Below are 12,549 nucleotides of genomic sequence, written 5' to 3'. Positions count from 1 at the left end.
TCGCTAATGACTCAAGCTGCCTCCCCATGATCTGAAGAAGGATAATGGGCAATACAGAACTGAGTTTGGATCTGACTCCAAGTCAAACAAACTAGATGTATTTCTTCAATACCTTGTTTAGAAATGACACGCTGCACTGCATTCAGGAAAACTACTTTCCCCCCATCACTATTAAGTAAGAGGCAGTTTCTGGTAACTATGGCATGCAGGAGAATTTAAAGAAAGATTGCATATTTCTTATACTAGAGTTTGTTTTCCCCTCTTTAACTCTCTTTCTACTTTCTACTTAGTGTTTCTATAGCACCCACAGAACTAGAAAAATCTTGTAGGAAAATCAGGAATAATACATTAAAAGGCTGGGTAAGACTAAATAAATGGCCACACCTTCAAAAGTAGCAATCACTCAGGTGTCTGCAGTGAAATTAGTAAGAACAGTTCAGTGCCCACCATTTTCAAAAAGATGGGTTCATCTTTCAGGATCTTAATGTCAGTAGACATTTTTAAAAATAATAGTCTTTGATACTAGAGGTTGTGAAACCACAGTGCTCCTGAACTAGCAGCTCAAACTTCTCTCTCAAACAGAAGTTTCTGTGTAGCTGACTGTGTGAGGCAATGCGACAAACTGAATTATTTTAGCATTTCACAGGTCCTGTCTGGTAAGCAACAGGGAGGGGGCAAAGAGAAGGATCACTGGCAGCTTGCAAAGGAGGCAGTGGCCTGTGGAGGGGCAAAAAGCAGCACTGAGGGCACTGATGAAGCTGCCCTGCCAAGAACCGGTGGGGCTTCCATTGGATTTCTTTGTTTAGCTAAGGGCACCACATTATAAGAAAGATGTGGGAATCTGGAGGAAGTTCAACAGACCGTAATTGAGTCATAGGAAACACAGCTGGGGACGAAAGATTGCAGGGACTGTGAATATACAATCTTCTGCAGTCCTCCACTGTGTGAAAGTTTGCTATAAAGAAGGAAGTAATCACCTTTTCTGTACCTGCTGGGGACAAGGCAAACAGATTTTGGCCAAATTTGCAGGAAGTTTTTCCTAATACTGAATCTAATTACCAGGCTGGAGAGCCACTGGAATAGCCTACATAAGAAGATTACAGAGGTGTTTAAGAAACAAAACCCCAAAACCTGGACCCCCAAGGATGGTTGAAGGATACCGCCCGAACTCAGGTGAACAACCTGCTTGCTCCAGCCCTCCATGACAAACCAGCACAGCTGTAGCTGCCATGACGTTTTAAATACATTGCCCCAGAGCTCACTCTGGCACATTGCTTACTTCCTAATAAGAGCGAAACAAACAGCCATCAAATTCTGAAACTGGGCACTACTTGCATAACATATAGCACTTTATGTCACAATTCACAGGAGTATTCATATTATCATCATTCATTTCAGGATTACTTCAGTTTCATCTGTTCCAGTCCTCTTTTGGTGCCTTGACACCTCTTACAGTGCATGGATGTGCAACACATTCCTTACTCCAGCAGCTAAAGTTCAACGTTGAACTGAGAAGTACATTAGCTGAAAAGGATTTGCTTTTCAGGCTTTCTTAAAAAAATCAGCTGAATTAACACTTAGGACAAGCATTTTGGTGCTCTGAATATTTAGGATAACTGTATTTCTTTCTAAAAAATTTTGGCTTCCCTTTATACTCTTGTCATAAAGTACACAGAAAAAGCAATGAGAAACAAAATGTACAAAGCACTCACATCCTAAGTGATTTTATAATTTCAGGAAAGGTGTTGAATCAAGGCATAGAAGACACATCGTTAGCTCTTGGATCAGTCAGAGGCTTCCTGTGTGCATATATGTAAGCTACAGCTACATAGGCTGTAGATATACATACCTCAACTTGTCTGTCACCTGCACAGAGCTGTTAAAACCTCTCTACATTTCAAACAAATATGAAAGCTAAATTTGTTAACAGTTGAGGAAATCAGCTAATGCTTAATCAGCTTCCTATTTAATTTAACAGGTGTATCTCTCCTAGTTTGTCTGGCATCCACACCATGTGTGTCTATATTACCATGGTCAGTCTGTGGCAGAAAACTGAGAGTAAGTATGTCACAGATGCTCTAATCACAAAAAGTCTCAGTATTAACAATATCTAACAAACTAAAGACCTTCACAGGCACTGATGTGTCCTACCTCCAAAAGGATTGCCCAGTTCCCAGAGTAAGCTAGCAACATACAGGCGGGTCCCAACTAGGACATACCCATGCTAACAATTCCTGCAAAGTTATCTCGACCAAGGAAAACAAAAGGCAAGAGGACATTTTAAATTAAAATGTTTTAAGTAAAAAGCCTTCCACAGTGGAGTTAAAAACCGGAGAACCTTTAATGGCACATCAGCTCACATTTAGAGAGTGGCAGGAAGCCAGCCAGTATTATAATTGCACCATCATCATTGCTTGAGTAATTTAGTTGTTTATAAAGCTGCAAGTGTGTTCCCTCTGGTGCCTGGTGTTTCACCTAATTCTAAGTGTATACACTGACCACACCATAACTAGTATCCTATGCATATTTACAAAAAATCATTTGTATCTCTTATCTTGAACAGAATATTGTAGTCAGTAGATATTGACTTAAAGTAATTCTGTCCAGTGAGAGAAAATAAGTCATTGACCACAAAAAAGTGTAAAGGCATTATTACTACTCTCTACAGGAAGGAAACACCAAATTACATTGGAAAAGCTAAAAATGAGCATTAACGCGCACTTCTTTGTTCTTAAATTACTGGGTTTTATCATTACTGCAGCTGAAATCAAGAGACACTAGATGAGCTATTATGACATTGAGGAGCCCTTTTACCAGTGCTAATTTGTGTGTTGTCTTCTGATTTCAGAGAATAGAGCATAGTTGGTGTAGTCAAGTCAGAACTCTTTTTTATTGCTTTTGCAAGTCCTGAGTGAGGGGACTGTAACTTGCTCACATGAAATAGAGTCCAAAGAACTGCTCTGACCCCTGTTCAGAAGACAGAGTGCCACCACATAATGAGACCAGCTCAGAAACACATAAAAGATGCTACTCTGCCACTAGTTTATAAAAGACCACCACTTTAGTGACTGATTAATTCCTTGACTCTTTTTTTATGTCCCTTAGCAATACTAATTTCCATAAGCAGAAACAAGAAGGTGTGCCTGAAGCGTGGCAAGGCTTCAAGAAATTTTGTCCGTAAGAGGTATTCATTCCCGCATCTCTTAAAAAGGCAAGTTCTTTAGAGCAAGTAATTAATATTGTTGTTAATGTACACTCCATAAAAGAAGATAGTATCAGCTTGACTCTATAGTTCAGAGGAAATTATATGAAATCTGAAATGAAAGTGAGTCAAGAGACTGTCAGCCATAAGCGGTATTTTTAGACAATGTTTGGTGCACTTAATAATAAGATGAAGGAAGAAACAGGAGAGTTTGTGGTAAAGATGCCAAAGTACAGACAAGGAGAACGTATGGATTGACATCATCATTTGAAGCTGAAAAAAGAAAGAAGAATAACAAAATCTATTCTTATCAATCTGCAGGTGTTCTGACTAAAATGAAGTTAAAGTAGAGTTGATGGTTTTTGCTGAAATTAATATTTGGAAAAGTGATACGTTGGTGATTCAGCTGAAAGGCAATAGATATGAATAAAATCTGAATGGAAAAAAACAACTTCAAAAAAAGTTAGCCCATAAAAGACATATCAGAGTTCACTGTGCTGCAAAACCTATTACTGCCTGTAACAATAAAGAGGTTAATTGTTAGAAGCAAAGCCAGATAAACAAAGTGACCAAGAATCTGATGAAATACACCATGTGATAGAAAAGAAAATCAAAGTTAACAGTACCAAGAAATTACATTTCAGTGAAGAACCATGAAGGAACAGAGGACAAAAGGAAGAGGCAAGAGAAAAATATAACTGAACCAATCTTAAGAAGAATCATCATTTCTCTAAAAAGGAAGAACTATAAAGGAAATTGAAGAGGTAATAATCAAAGGGGTTCACAAAGTGAGGCCACTGGCTACTTATCTAATCAAATCTTTGAACAGCATAAGTTTTACTGATTATTAATAAAAATGTGTTACAAAGGCAATTAGTTTGACAAAGAATTTGCCTATATAAATGAGATGAGTCTATTTTTTTCCCAGGAAAACTACATAAATTTTTGTGGTGTCAATTCATTCTACGTTCCCTTCTGGTCACTGCATTTAAACTCTTATGCACTGTGATCTTCGATTCATATTAAAATATTTGATACATTTTATTTGAGCTCAAATCCAGTCCCATCTATCTGAAAGTATCTAAAGGGTTAATTCCACCAACTCTGCCCCTAGCTTTCTCCTGTTAAATGGAGAACTGAAATGGAGAAAAGCTTTCTGACTATAAATCTGCCTTTTAAAAGTATCCACATAAGGTTTATTACTTTATTCTGTCTGCACAATAGGATGTCATCCAAAAACTTAATAAAACCAAATTTCATTATGTCTTTCCATCACTGAAACTTCTCATGTAAAAAGATGTGTCTATGATCTGAACTATGGTTCTGCAACATTCTTCATAAGAAGATGAGGTGAGAAAGAAGATGCAAGAAAGGGATGAAAACTGACCTACTGACCTTTGCCTGCCACTTTGCTCCCAGTCCTGAAATTTCCTATCCACAAGTATAGTGGAAACACAGCCCTTTAAACACTGTTCAAATGTTAGAGTGATCACTCTGCTGCGGATTTGAACAGCTGTGCTGATTTTGGGTGAGGACTGGTGTGACGGCACCCTGCTCTCAGTATCGTGGCTGCATGAGAAACACAAATGTGTGCTGCTGGGCACACCTCTGCTGGGACACTCAGAGTCATACCAGAGGGTCATCCCTTGGGACTCTGCCAAAACGCTGCTGGTTCAAATGCACTTTAACCATGCATTTCTGTTTTAAACATGCAGGAGGGAAAGAGGAGGGCCAAGCAAATGTCAAAGTCGTATGTGCCAGCAGCACTGGGCTGGAGATGCAGCATCTGGAAAGAACTAGAATATCAGTTAATTTAGACCTACTGCAGTTCTCCCTTTGTTTTGGTCAGTTTGTCCATTGGTCTGTCTTAACTTCAAAAGCTCTTTGTCACTGCTCACTTACTGAGTTGGCAAAAACCATCATGCAAACTGGCAATAAATATTCAAATTTACACAAACTTCTCCAATTCAGTGTAGAGTTATATTTGTTGTGTTTGGGATGGTGGAATATTATATGTCAGGGTATGACCTACAACATGATTTATGGAGTCTGGGAAACAGATTTCTTTTTTAAAATACAACCCAAACCAACCTGATTTCAGCTGTATTAACTCAGATTTGTAACCGATATTTTTGTTTGAATTTATCTCCTTTTTGGTAACACAACTGAAAAATTGTCATGATGAAGGCTCATTTTAGCAATAACATGGATGATTTGAGAGAAATATTAAATATGGTGAAGTGAATAAATTTATTACCCAGAACTTTTATGTTTGAGTGGCATGAAACCAGGAGCACATCAACAATGCTAATAGGATTCTAGAAAACTAATCAGATCTTGGGTATTTATAAAATCATCTTCATGATAAGGGGAATGTGTATGTGACAGTACTTACTCATCTGCAGTTCAAATACTATCCAAAAGAAGAACAGGCATCAGGGATGGCAGAAAACTAGAGCAATAAAACAGTTGATATAAAAAGTACTGCCATATTACCAGAATTAGCAGTAACAGTAACAGCAATGAAGATGTTTACAGTAAGGAGAGCAGATGCATTTGTGTAATAGATCTAGTCATATCATTTGCTGACAGCTAATTTGAAAGAGGCATAAGAGTAACTCCTCCAGAGTACAAAAGTTGCTTTGCTGCCTGTGTATGGACGATGGTTTACAAAGCCACGTAGCTGTGCACCAAGCACATAAGGTCCTCCAAACCCTTGGGGTGGTCCCTGACCACACTGGGGTCCTGCTTGCCTACACACTCTCTGTACAGGGTCTTGTCTTGAGGACAGCCATAGGGTGGATCTCAAGACAGGGTCACATTTCTCCCCCCACAACTGACACAACCCCACTGCTCAGCTGGAGATTTTCCAGGGTCGTTTTGCTTTCTCCTGGGACAGAAGTCATGCAAGCACAGAGGAAAGAGTGCACAAGGCTCCTCTGTAAGTCAGGACATTTCCTTCATGCATGATAAAAAGATGTATGGGTTGAAAAGATTAAGCATGAGAGGGAAAGTCTGCCCTAAGACAGAAAGCTAAATTTACCCTCACTAAAACTCAGAGGGCAGCCATTGTACAGCACAATGCAAGCGTTAATCTTTCAGCCCAGTTGAAAGAGAAGAAAGGGACAGCTAATGCTTAATTGGAGTGACTAGTGCAGAACATCTTGGCTGCATACTTCTATGAAATTACTTTTGGTTTAAGGTTGAAGAGTAAATTAATACTCCTACTGCTAGCTTAACAGCTGAAAATGGCTTTCTGTGGTTTTTGTTTCATTGGTTGTTTTTTTCCAAATCACAGATCAGAGAGGACTGTATTGCCAAAGTTTCCAGTTCTGTTGTGTATGGAGAAAAGGAGGATGCAGAATTCAGACCTCCACAGTATTAGTGCTCATTCGTAGCATCACAAGGAGGCACCGTGATTCTAGTAAGTGAGTAAATGGCTTTGCTTCCTGTCAGGCAATGCCAGACAGCTTGTCCTAGCCAAACTACTGGATTAAGCATACAATTTTCAGGAAAGATCAGTCTGAGAGCTCAAATCCCATAATCACTCCTGAGTACAGATTACAGAATGTTCAAAATGTCGTAATATTAAATCCTAGTTCCGTCAAATAATGCAATTCCCCATCCTGGAACCCATGTAGTCTTTTATCTTCAGTTCTTCTACCACACAAATGGTTGCTGGTCAGGAACCAACCATTTTGCTGGCACATTTGTGTTTTCCCTTTGCAAACTCTTCTCATCAAAGACTTCTGTAAAGTATCCAGCCTTCCTGAAAACCACCCAATCTGAAACCACGAGGATATATAAAGGGCTATGTGAAAGGTAAGGCGTCTTGTGCAGCATCCTTTCTAGCTCAGGACTGGGCACTTCCTGGTTTTATAACTTGCAGCACATTTCTCCTGATTGCTTTGGCTGAGTATTGAGAGAGTATGGACCTTTCTTCTGTCGAACTAAAGATGTTACAGGAGGAGTTGCTTTTCTTGTTATTGTTCAGAAATAGTTTATCTCAAGGTTGTAGCTATGATCATGGTACAAAAAAAAAGCATGGTTTTGTTTTCTCAAAACTTTCAGACTGAGTCTTTGATGCATATTGGTGTAACAGCCCTCAAAAATGCTAAACTTTAATTACGGAAGAATGAAATCAAATAACCTGTCCTTACATGAGCTGGAAATCACCAACACCAGTCAATTAATTGATATTCTCAACCCACTATCAAATGCTTTTTGTATCTTCTCTTGCTCTAAGAAACCAAATCCCTACCAGTAAAATATCACCCCAACACTACTAGAGAATTATTTCACTTTATCCATATGGACCTATACCACAAGCATGTGCAGCTTTATGAGCAATACCTTCAGAACTCAATAGTTGACTTGCAGAACCTTTGTTACAAAACCAGAGGTTTTATAAATACATTGATAAATACCAAACACCATTTCTTTCTTGCTACTCTGCTTACTAAATTTTTATCTGATATAACACTATCCTCCTGGCATGCTGATTGCCACCTACCATATTTCATGATGACCCGTCAATGCAATTTTGCAGTTTTTCCTGCCTTTTGTCTGCTCTAGCACATGCTGATGTTATACACCTGCTGAGCACCTTTCAATAGTGTGTGCTCTTCAGAATTTACTGATGATTTCCTCCATTTTCAACTCATGCATCCTTTCAAATAAAACCTCTTGATAATCACATTTCCAAACACATTTTCAAGCCAATTCCTGCAGATATTTACTCATGTGAATAAACCATATAGTGATGAAATAATTCCAGTAATTACTAACATGAGGATTATATGCAGAGAAGAAATTTGGACTATAACATCCTTGAGGAAGTTACTGAGCAAGCTGCATACAGGTAACTTACCTGTCAAATAGTTCTCCACCTGTGACCAATTCCAGAACAAGACTGATTTCTGTAGGGGTCTCAAATATCTCCTTCAGTTTTATCTGGTAAAAGATAACAAAAAGAACTAATTTTGCTTATTTGTCTTCTTGGTGAGCATATCACAGGGCCAACAGCAGGAAACAGACAATAGTCAATAAAGCAGAGGATGGTACCAACTGAAGTTGGTGCACCATCTACCTTGCAGTTGAGCAAGTTATGGTGCATGTTCTCTCCCACACACTTTTTTGCCAGCTTTATAACTTTTGTATTCTCTCTTTTTTTGTTTTTTGGGTTTTTTTTTTTGTTATTTTCATGCTTCTTATACCTCAGCAACCTCTATGTAACACAGGAGTTTAAGGAGCTGCTTTCATTAGTGCTTGTCAACACCCGTCTGCCAATCTTCCAGAGTAACTGAATGTAAGACCTTCCCCACTCTCCAAGGATTGACACCACCAACTTCCCCTTTCATTTGCAGAACTTCTTTTGCATAGTTTTTCACTCAACTCTGTCAGTACATCAATAATTTATTTTAAAGTGTAAGTATAGTTCAACAGTCTTCCATAACGAGCTGCTAATGTGCTCATGAGAAGAACCCAAAGCTTTAGTCCAGGACTCTCCCAAGTCTGTATAGGTGAACCACAACAGCCATCTCTCAGGAACAGAAAGTATTTTAAAAAACTAAAGAAACAAATGTGAGTGAAAGAACAAGGCTAAACTTACAATGTTTGGATGTGAAAGGCGAAGAAGAACTCCAATTTCTGTGCGGACAATTTTCTTGTCTACCTGGTTAAAAGTGGGGAGGGAAAATGTGAAAAATTTATTTCTATGTTCACCATAGAAACTTCTAGCTGCATCACAGGAAAATATGTATGAACAGCATTTCTAGATCTCCTAGGAGAATAAGTTGATGTGAGACACACAAGTCAAATATACTGTAAGGAATAATTTTCCTTTAACATGAGACATACTATAACAGAAAAACATCTGCATCTACCAAAATGATTACAAATGTACATGTAAGTCACACAAGAAGTAGAATATAGGAAAGACATCTGAAAAAGGTGCTAAAATTCCTATTTTTACTCAAGTTCTGCCCTTATCTATCGCTACTTATGTTGGTTCAGTTTATGCCAGGATAGCTTCCTTTTGACACGATGTTCAGCAGCTGTACTGGAAAAAGGTTTCTGCACATAGGATGTGCACATCAAAGCAGTGTAACATACTGTTTAGAACAAAGAAGTGATGCAAAGGTCAAACACCCCTAGCCACAGACAGGGTATAGAGTTTAACTTCAACTTGCTTCAGATACATAACAGAATGGCCTATTAACGCAAAAGACTTATCTGTTTGGTTAAACCTCTGAGAAGATTAGCCCTTCCCTTTCCTTCCCATCTCAAATTGCAGTCTTTAACAATCCAGGCACAACCTATGTCCTGTTGGGGGACACCTGTCATTTCTCACAAGAAATGCAGACCTAGGGAGTATTTCACTCTAGAAAAACAACTGCAGCTCTCCCAGAACTTGAATGCTTAAGCAAGCAAGAAAGGAAAATGCTCATAAGCAAATTATCCATGCTTTAATGTTGCTAAGGTAATTAATACATTTAAGAAGAAACTATCTAGTTTGCAAATATTCTCACAAACCCTAGAGAAATCCTATGCTGATGACAATTATAAACATATTTCTTCTGCAGCACTCTTCATCTCAGGGGTTACAAAATGAATGAGAGTCAGCAAGTTAAGTTACTACCTGTTTCCAAACTGACGACACCGATGATGTCAACCAGAAGATTTGGAGGGCGGTTGTGTGGATTATTTCAGTGGAGGCTTTTCATCAAACACATTTTGGTGGGGTTTTTTTTACATCATATGGGAAATGAACAGTCATAATACATAAACCTTTCAAAGGGACATAAAACTACCTTCAAATTCTTATTGAGGAAGACACATGCTTAAAAAACAATCCCCCTTTTCAATCACCTGAAAGAAGAGAAGTACTTTTCAGTATTTTGTTTTTTTCCAGCAACAACAAAATCCAAGTATCAGTCACATTCAAAACTACAGGATAGGCAGAATTTGATTCTCCCCTTGTGCCAATCAGGAATGATTCTAGGTTGGTAATGCCACAGTGCTCTGACAGTGGTGTAAATGAATGGAGAACTAGAGCCCTTAGGGACTTCTTGAAATTCATTAACATTTAACCTCCTTTAGTGGCTCTGCCAGAAAGCAAAATGAAAGAAAGGAAAAACTACTTTGTACCAATTCATTGCATGCGAGAAGCAGCAGAAAGAAAATATCAAAGAGGAATGACATATTCCATTATCTGGACACCTAATTGGAGGTAAAGAACACAGTCAATAAGTAAATCTTCACAGGTAAATGCCTGCCCTGGGATCAAACACAGGACACTCTGTGACCATCACAGGCTTTATAAACTTCATTGCCTTCTCCTCTGAATGCAAGTGTTTCTTTGCTCTTGCCTGCTACATCCTGAGCAGCAGGTTTGAAGAATGGACTCCTGTGCAGTTTTCCTAAAATGCTGCGAACACCAGCCTGTGGTCTTACTTGGTTTCAACGTCCCCTTGGCATCAGTGCCGCTATTCAACTCTGGGTTACTTTTGTGAGTACAAACGCACAGTCAAGGGCTCGAAAGCTCACTGCTGGGTAGCAAGGGGCTGTTGATGATTCAGCGAGTAATACACACTTGCACTGTTTTCATACGCTTTGCACCTCAGACAGGATCAGAAAAATTAATGTACAATATTGCATGGACAGTCATTTCCCCAGAAGAGGTGTTTAGACAGAGCAATTTAACTTATCCAAAAGTACCACTACAAACTGAACAACCTAGAGTTTGTTTTCTGCAGTTTTGAAAATGTTTGCGCATCAAGTGTGCCTGGTAACAAACATGAAAGAAGCTGTACAAACTCTAAAGATGCTTCCTTTTGTCACTGAGTAGTTACAACTGAGAAACTATAAAGGCTTCCTCTCCTCTTGCAGGTGGCAACAAATGAAGTGAAAAAGTGAACTGAGACTCAGTTTCAGGTCCTTGCTTTCCTAGAAGTTTACTCTGCAACCATAGGTGAGTCCCTCTGTGATCCAGTTCCTGACCTGACACAAACCAGTAGACTTTCATAATACTTCCTCAGGTGGTGGTATGAGGAAAAGGTACCTAAAAATTCAAGATGCTAACAAGCAATGGCAAATATGCCACAGGAGTGTTAAATATTTATAAGCATCCTGGAAAATGTCTATCAGGATAGATTTTACAACAAAAGAGTGCATGTATGTGATACGAATTGTTCCAGAGTAAAAGTAGCAGCATATGTAGTCATGGCATTTTATTACAAACAACCCATTTTATCACTTTTATTTTCTTACCTTCCTCTACACTAAGCATAGAGCTGTATCAACACTTATCTTCTTTCAGCTCCTTCCAACAAAATGTACCTACTTATATCAGGGCCAAACTTGGCCTATTTTTAGTTTGGGCAGGAGAATCAGCAATTTAACTACTTATATTCCTGACAGATATTATTTGATAGGATGACAGGCATTTCACTCCATAGTGTATGTTACTAGAGTAACAAATTTTAAAACTCAGATAATTTAACAAAAATATCCTATTACCACAAATGTTTGGGCAAATTAAGTGTGTTTGGCTAGATCAAGTACAGTGGTCTGATTTGTGTAGATATAATAACTGACAAAAATGAGGCTGCAAAACTGTTTATTTTTGTCTCCTCCTCTTTAGGTGCAATTTAAATATGCAGTACAACATGTAACAATTTATCAGAGCTTTGCTTAAATTAACATTTCTCACAGGAGTGTCAGTGAGACCTTTGTGAGTATATCACAGTCAAGAATAATAAGGTCAGTAGAACTGGTCTGTTTGTGAAGAGAAAAAACAATCAAATATTAACTTTCAGATGTTTCCCGGTTCCCCTAGTTTAGCGATTATCCTTATACAATCTTCCTTCATTATTTGCTTTTAATCTATGCTAAATGGACTAGAGTATGCTTTTGGTCAAACATTTCATTAGTATAAACTGATTTCTACTTAAGAGATTACTTTTCTCTGTGTGAAAAACTTACACTAATTCTGTACCAGGTCATGCGAATGACTGGTTGGGTGATTTTAACAGTGGTCTGATTTTACTGAGCTGTATTTTCTGTTTGCAAACTTTAAATCGCAAACAATCAAGAGACATTTGCTGTGATAGGCCTATGAAGCAGCATTCTGCTGTGGTACATCTGTATCAATCTAAGAAGTCATTTGCCAAGTAATCCTGAAATGGTTATTTATCAGTTCTTCACCACTGACCCTTGGCATGAAGACTTCACTGTCCATAGTCCAAAAAAATCAAAGGAAGTTGCTAGATGGCCTGTAATTATTAAACCCCACATCTATATGTTTCCACAGCTCACCTTTGGAGACATTCACATGAAGCTGTAAA

At 38.4% G+C, this 12,549-nt stretch overlaps 1 protein-coding gene across 1 annotated transcript in view; it reads right to left on the bottom strand.

Annotated features, from left to right (window-relative positions):
- The window catches only part of CAMK4 (calcium/calmodulin-dependent protein kinase IV), a 172,890-nt gene that overhangs the window by 65,950 nt on the left and 94,391 nt on the right, over positions 1-12,549 (bottom strand). Inside the window, exons 3-4 of the mRNA XM_010563452.1 lie at positions 8,814-8,876; positions 8,073-8,155 (exon numbers count right to left, since the gene is read on the bottom strand). Coding sequence (XP_010561754.1) covers positions 8,073-8,155; positions 8,814-8,876 — 146 coding nt within the window. The remainder of the gene's footprint in view (positions 1-8,072; positions 8,156-8,813; positions 8,877-12,549) is intronic.

Source organism: Haliaeetus leucocephalus, unplaced genomic scaffold (genome assembly GCF_000737465.1).
Source record: "Haliaeetus leucocephalus isolate CR32 unplaced genomic scaffold, Haliaeetus_leucocephalus-4.0 Scaffold167, whole genome shotgun sequence".
In the NCBI taxonomy this organism is placed as follows: Eukaryota; Metazoa; Chordata; class Aves; order Accipitriformes; family Accipitridae; genus Haliaeetus; species Haliaeetus leucocephalus.
Note: the sequence above shows the minus strand (reverse complement) of the source record. Positions and strands in the feature narration are given on the sequence as shown.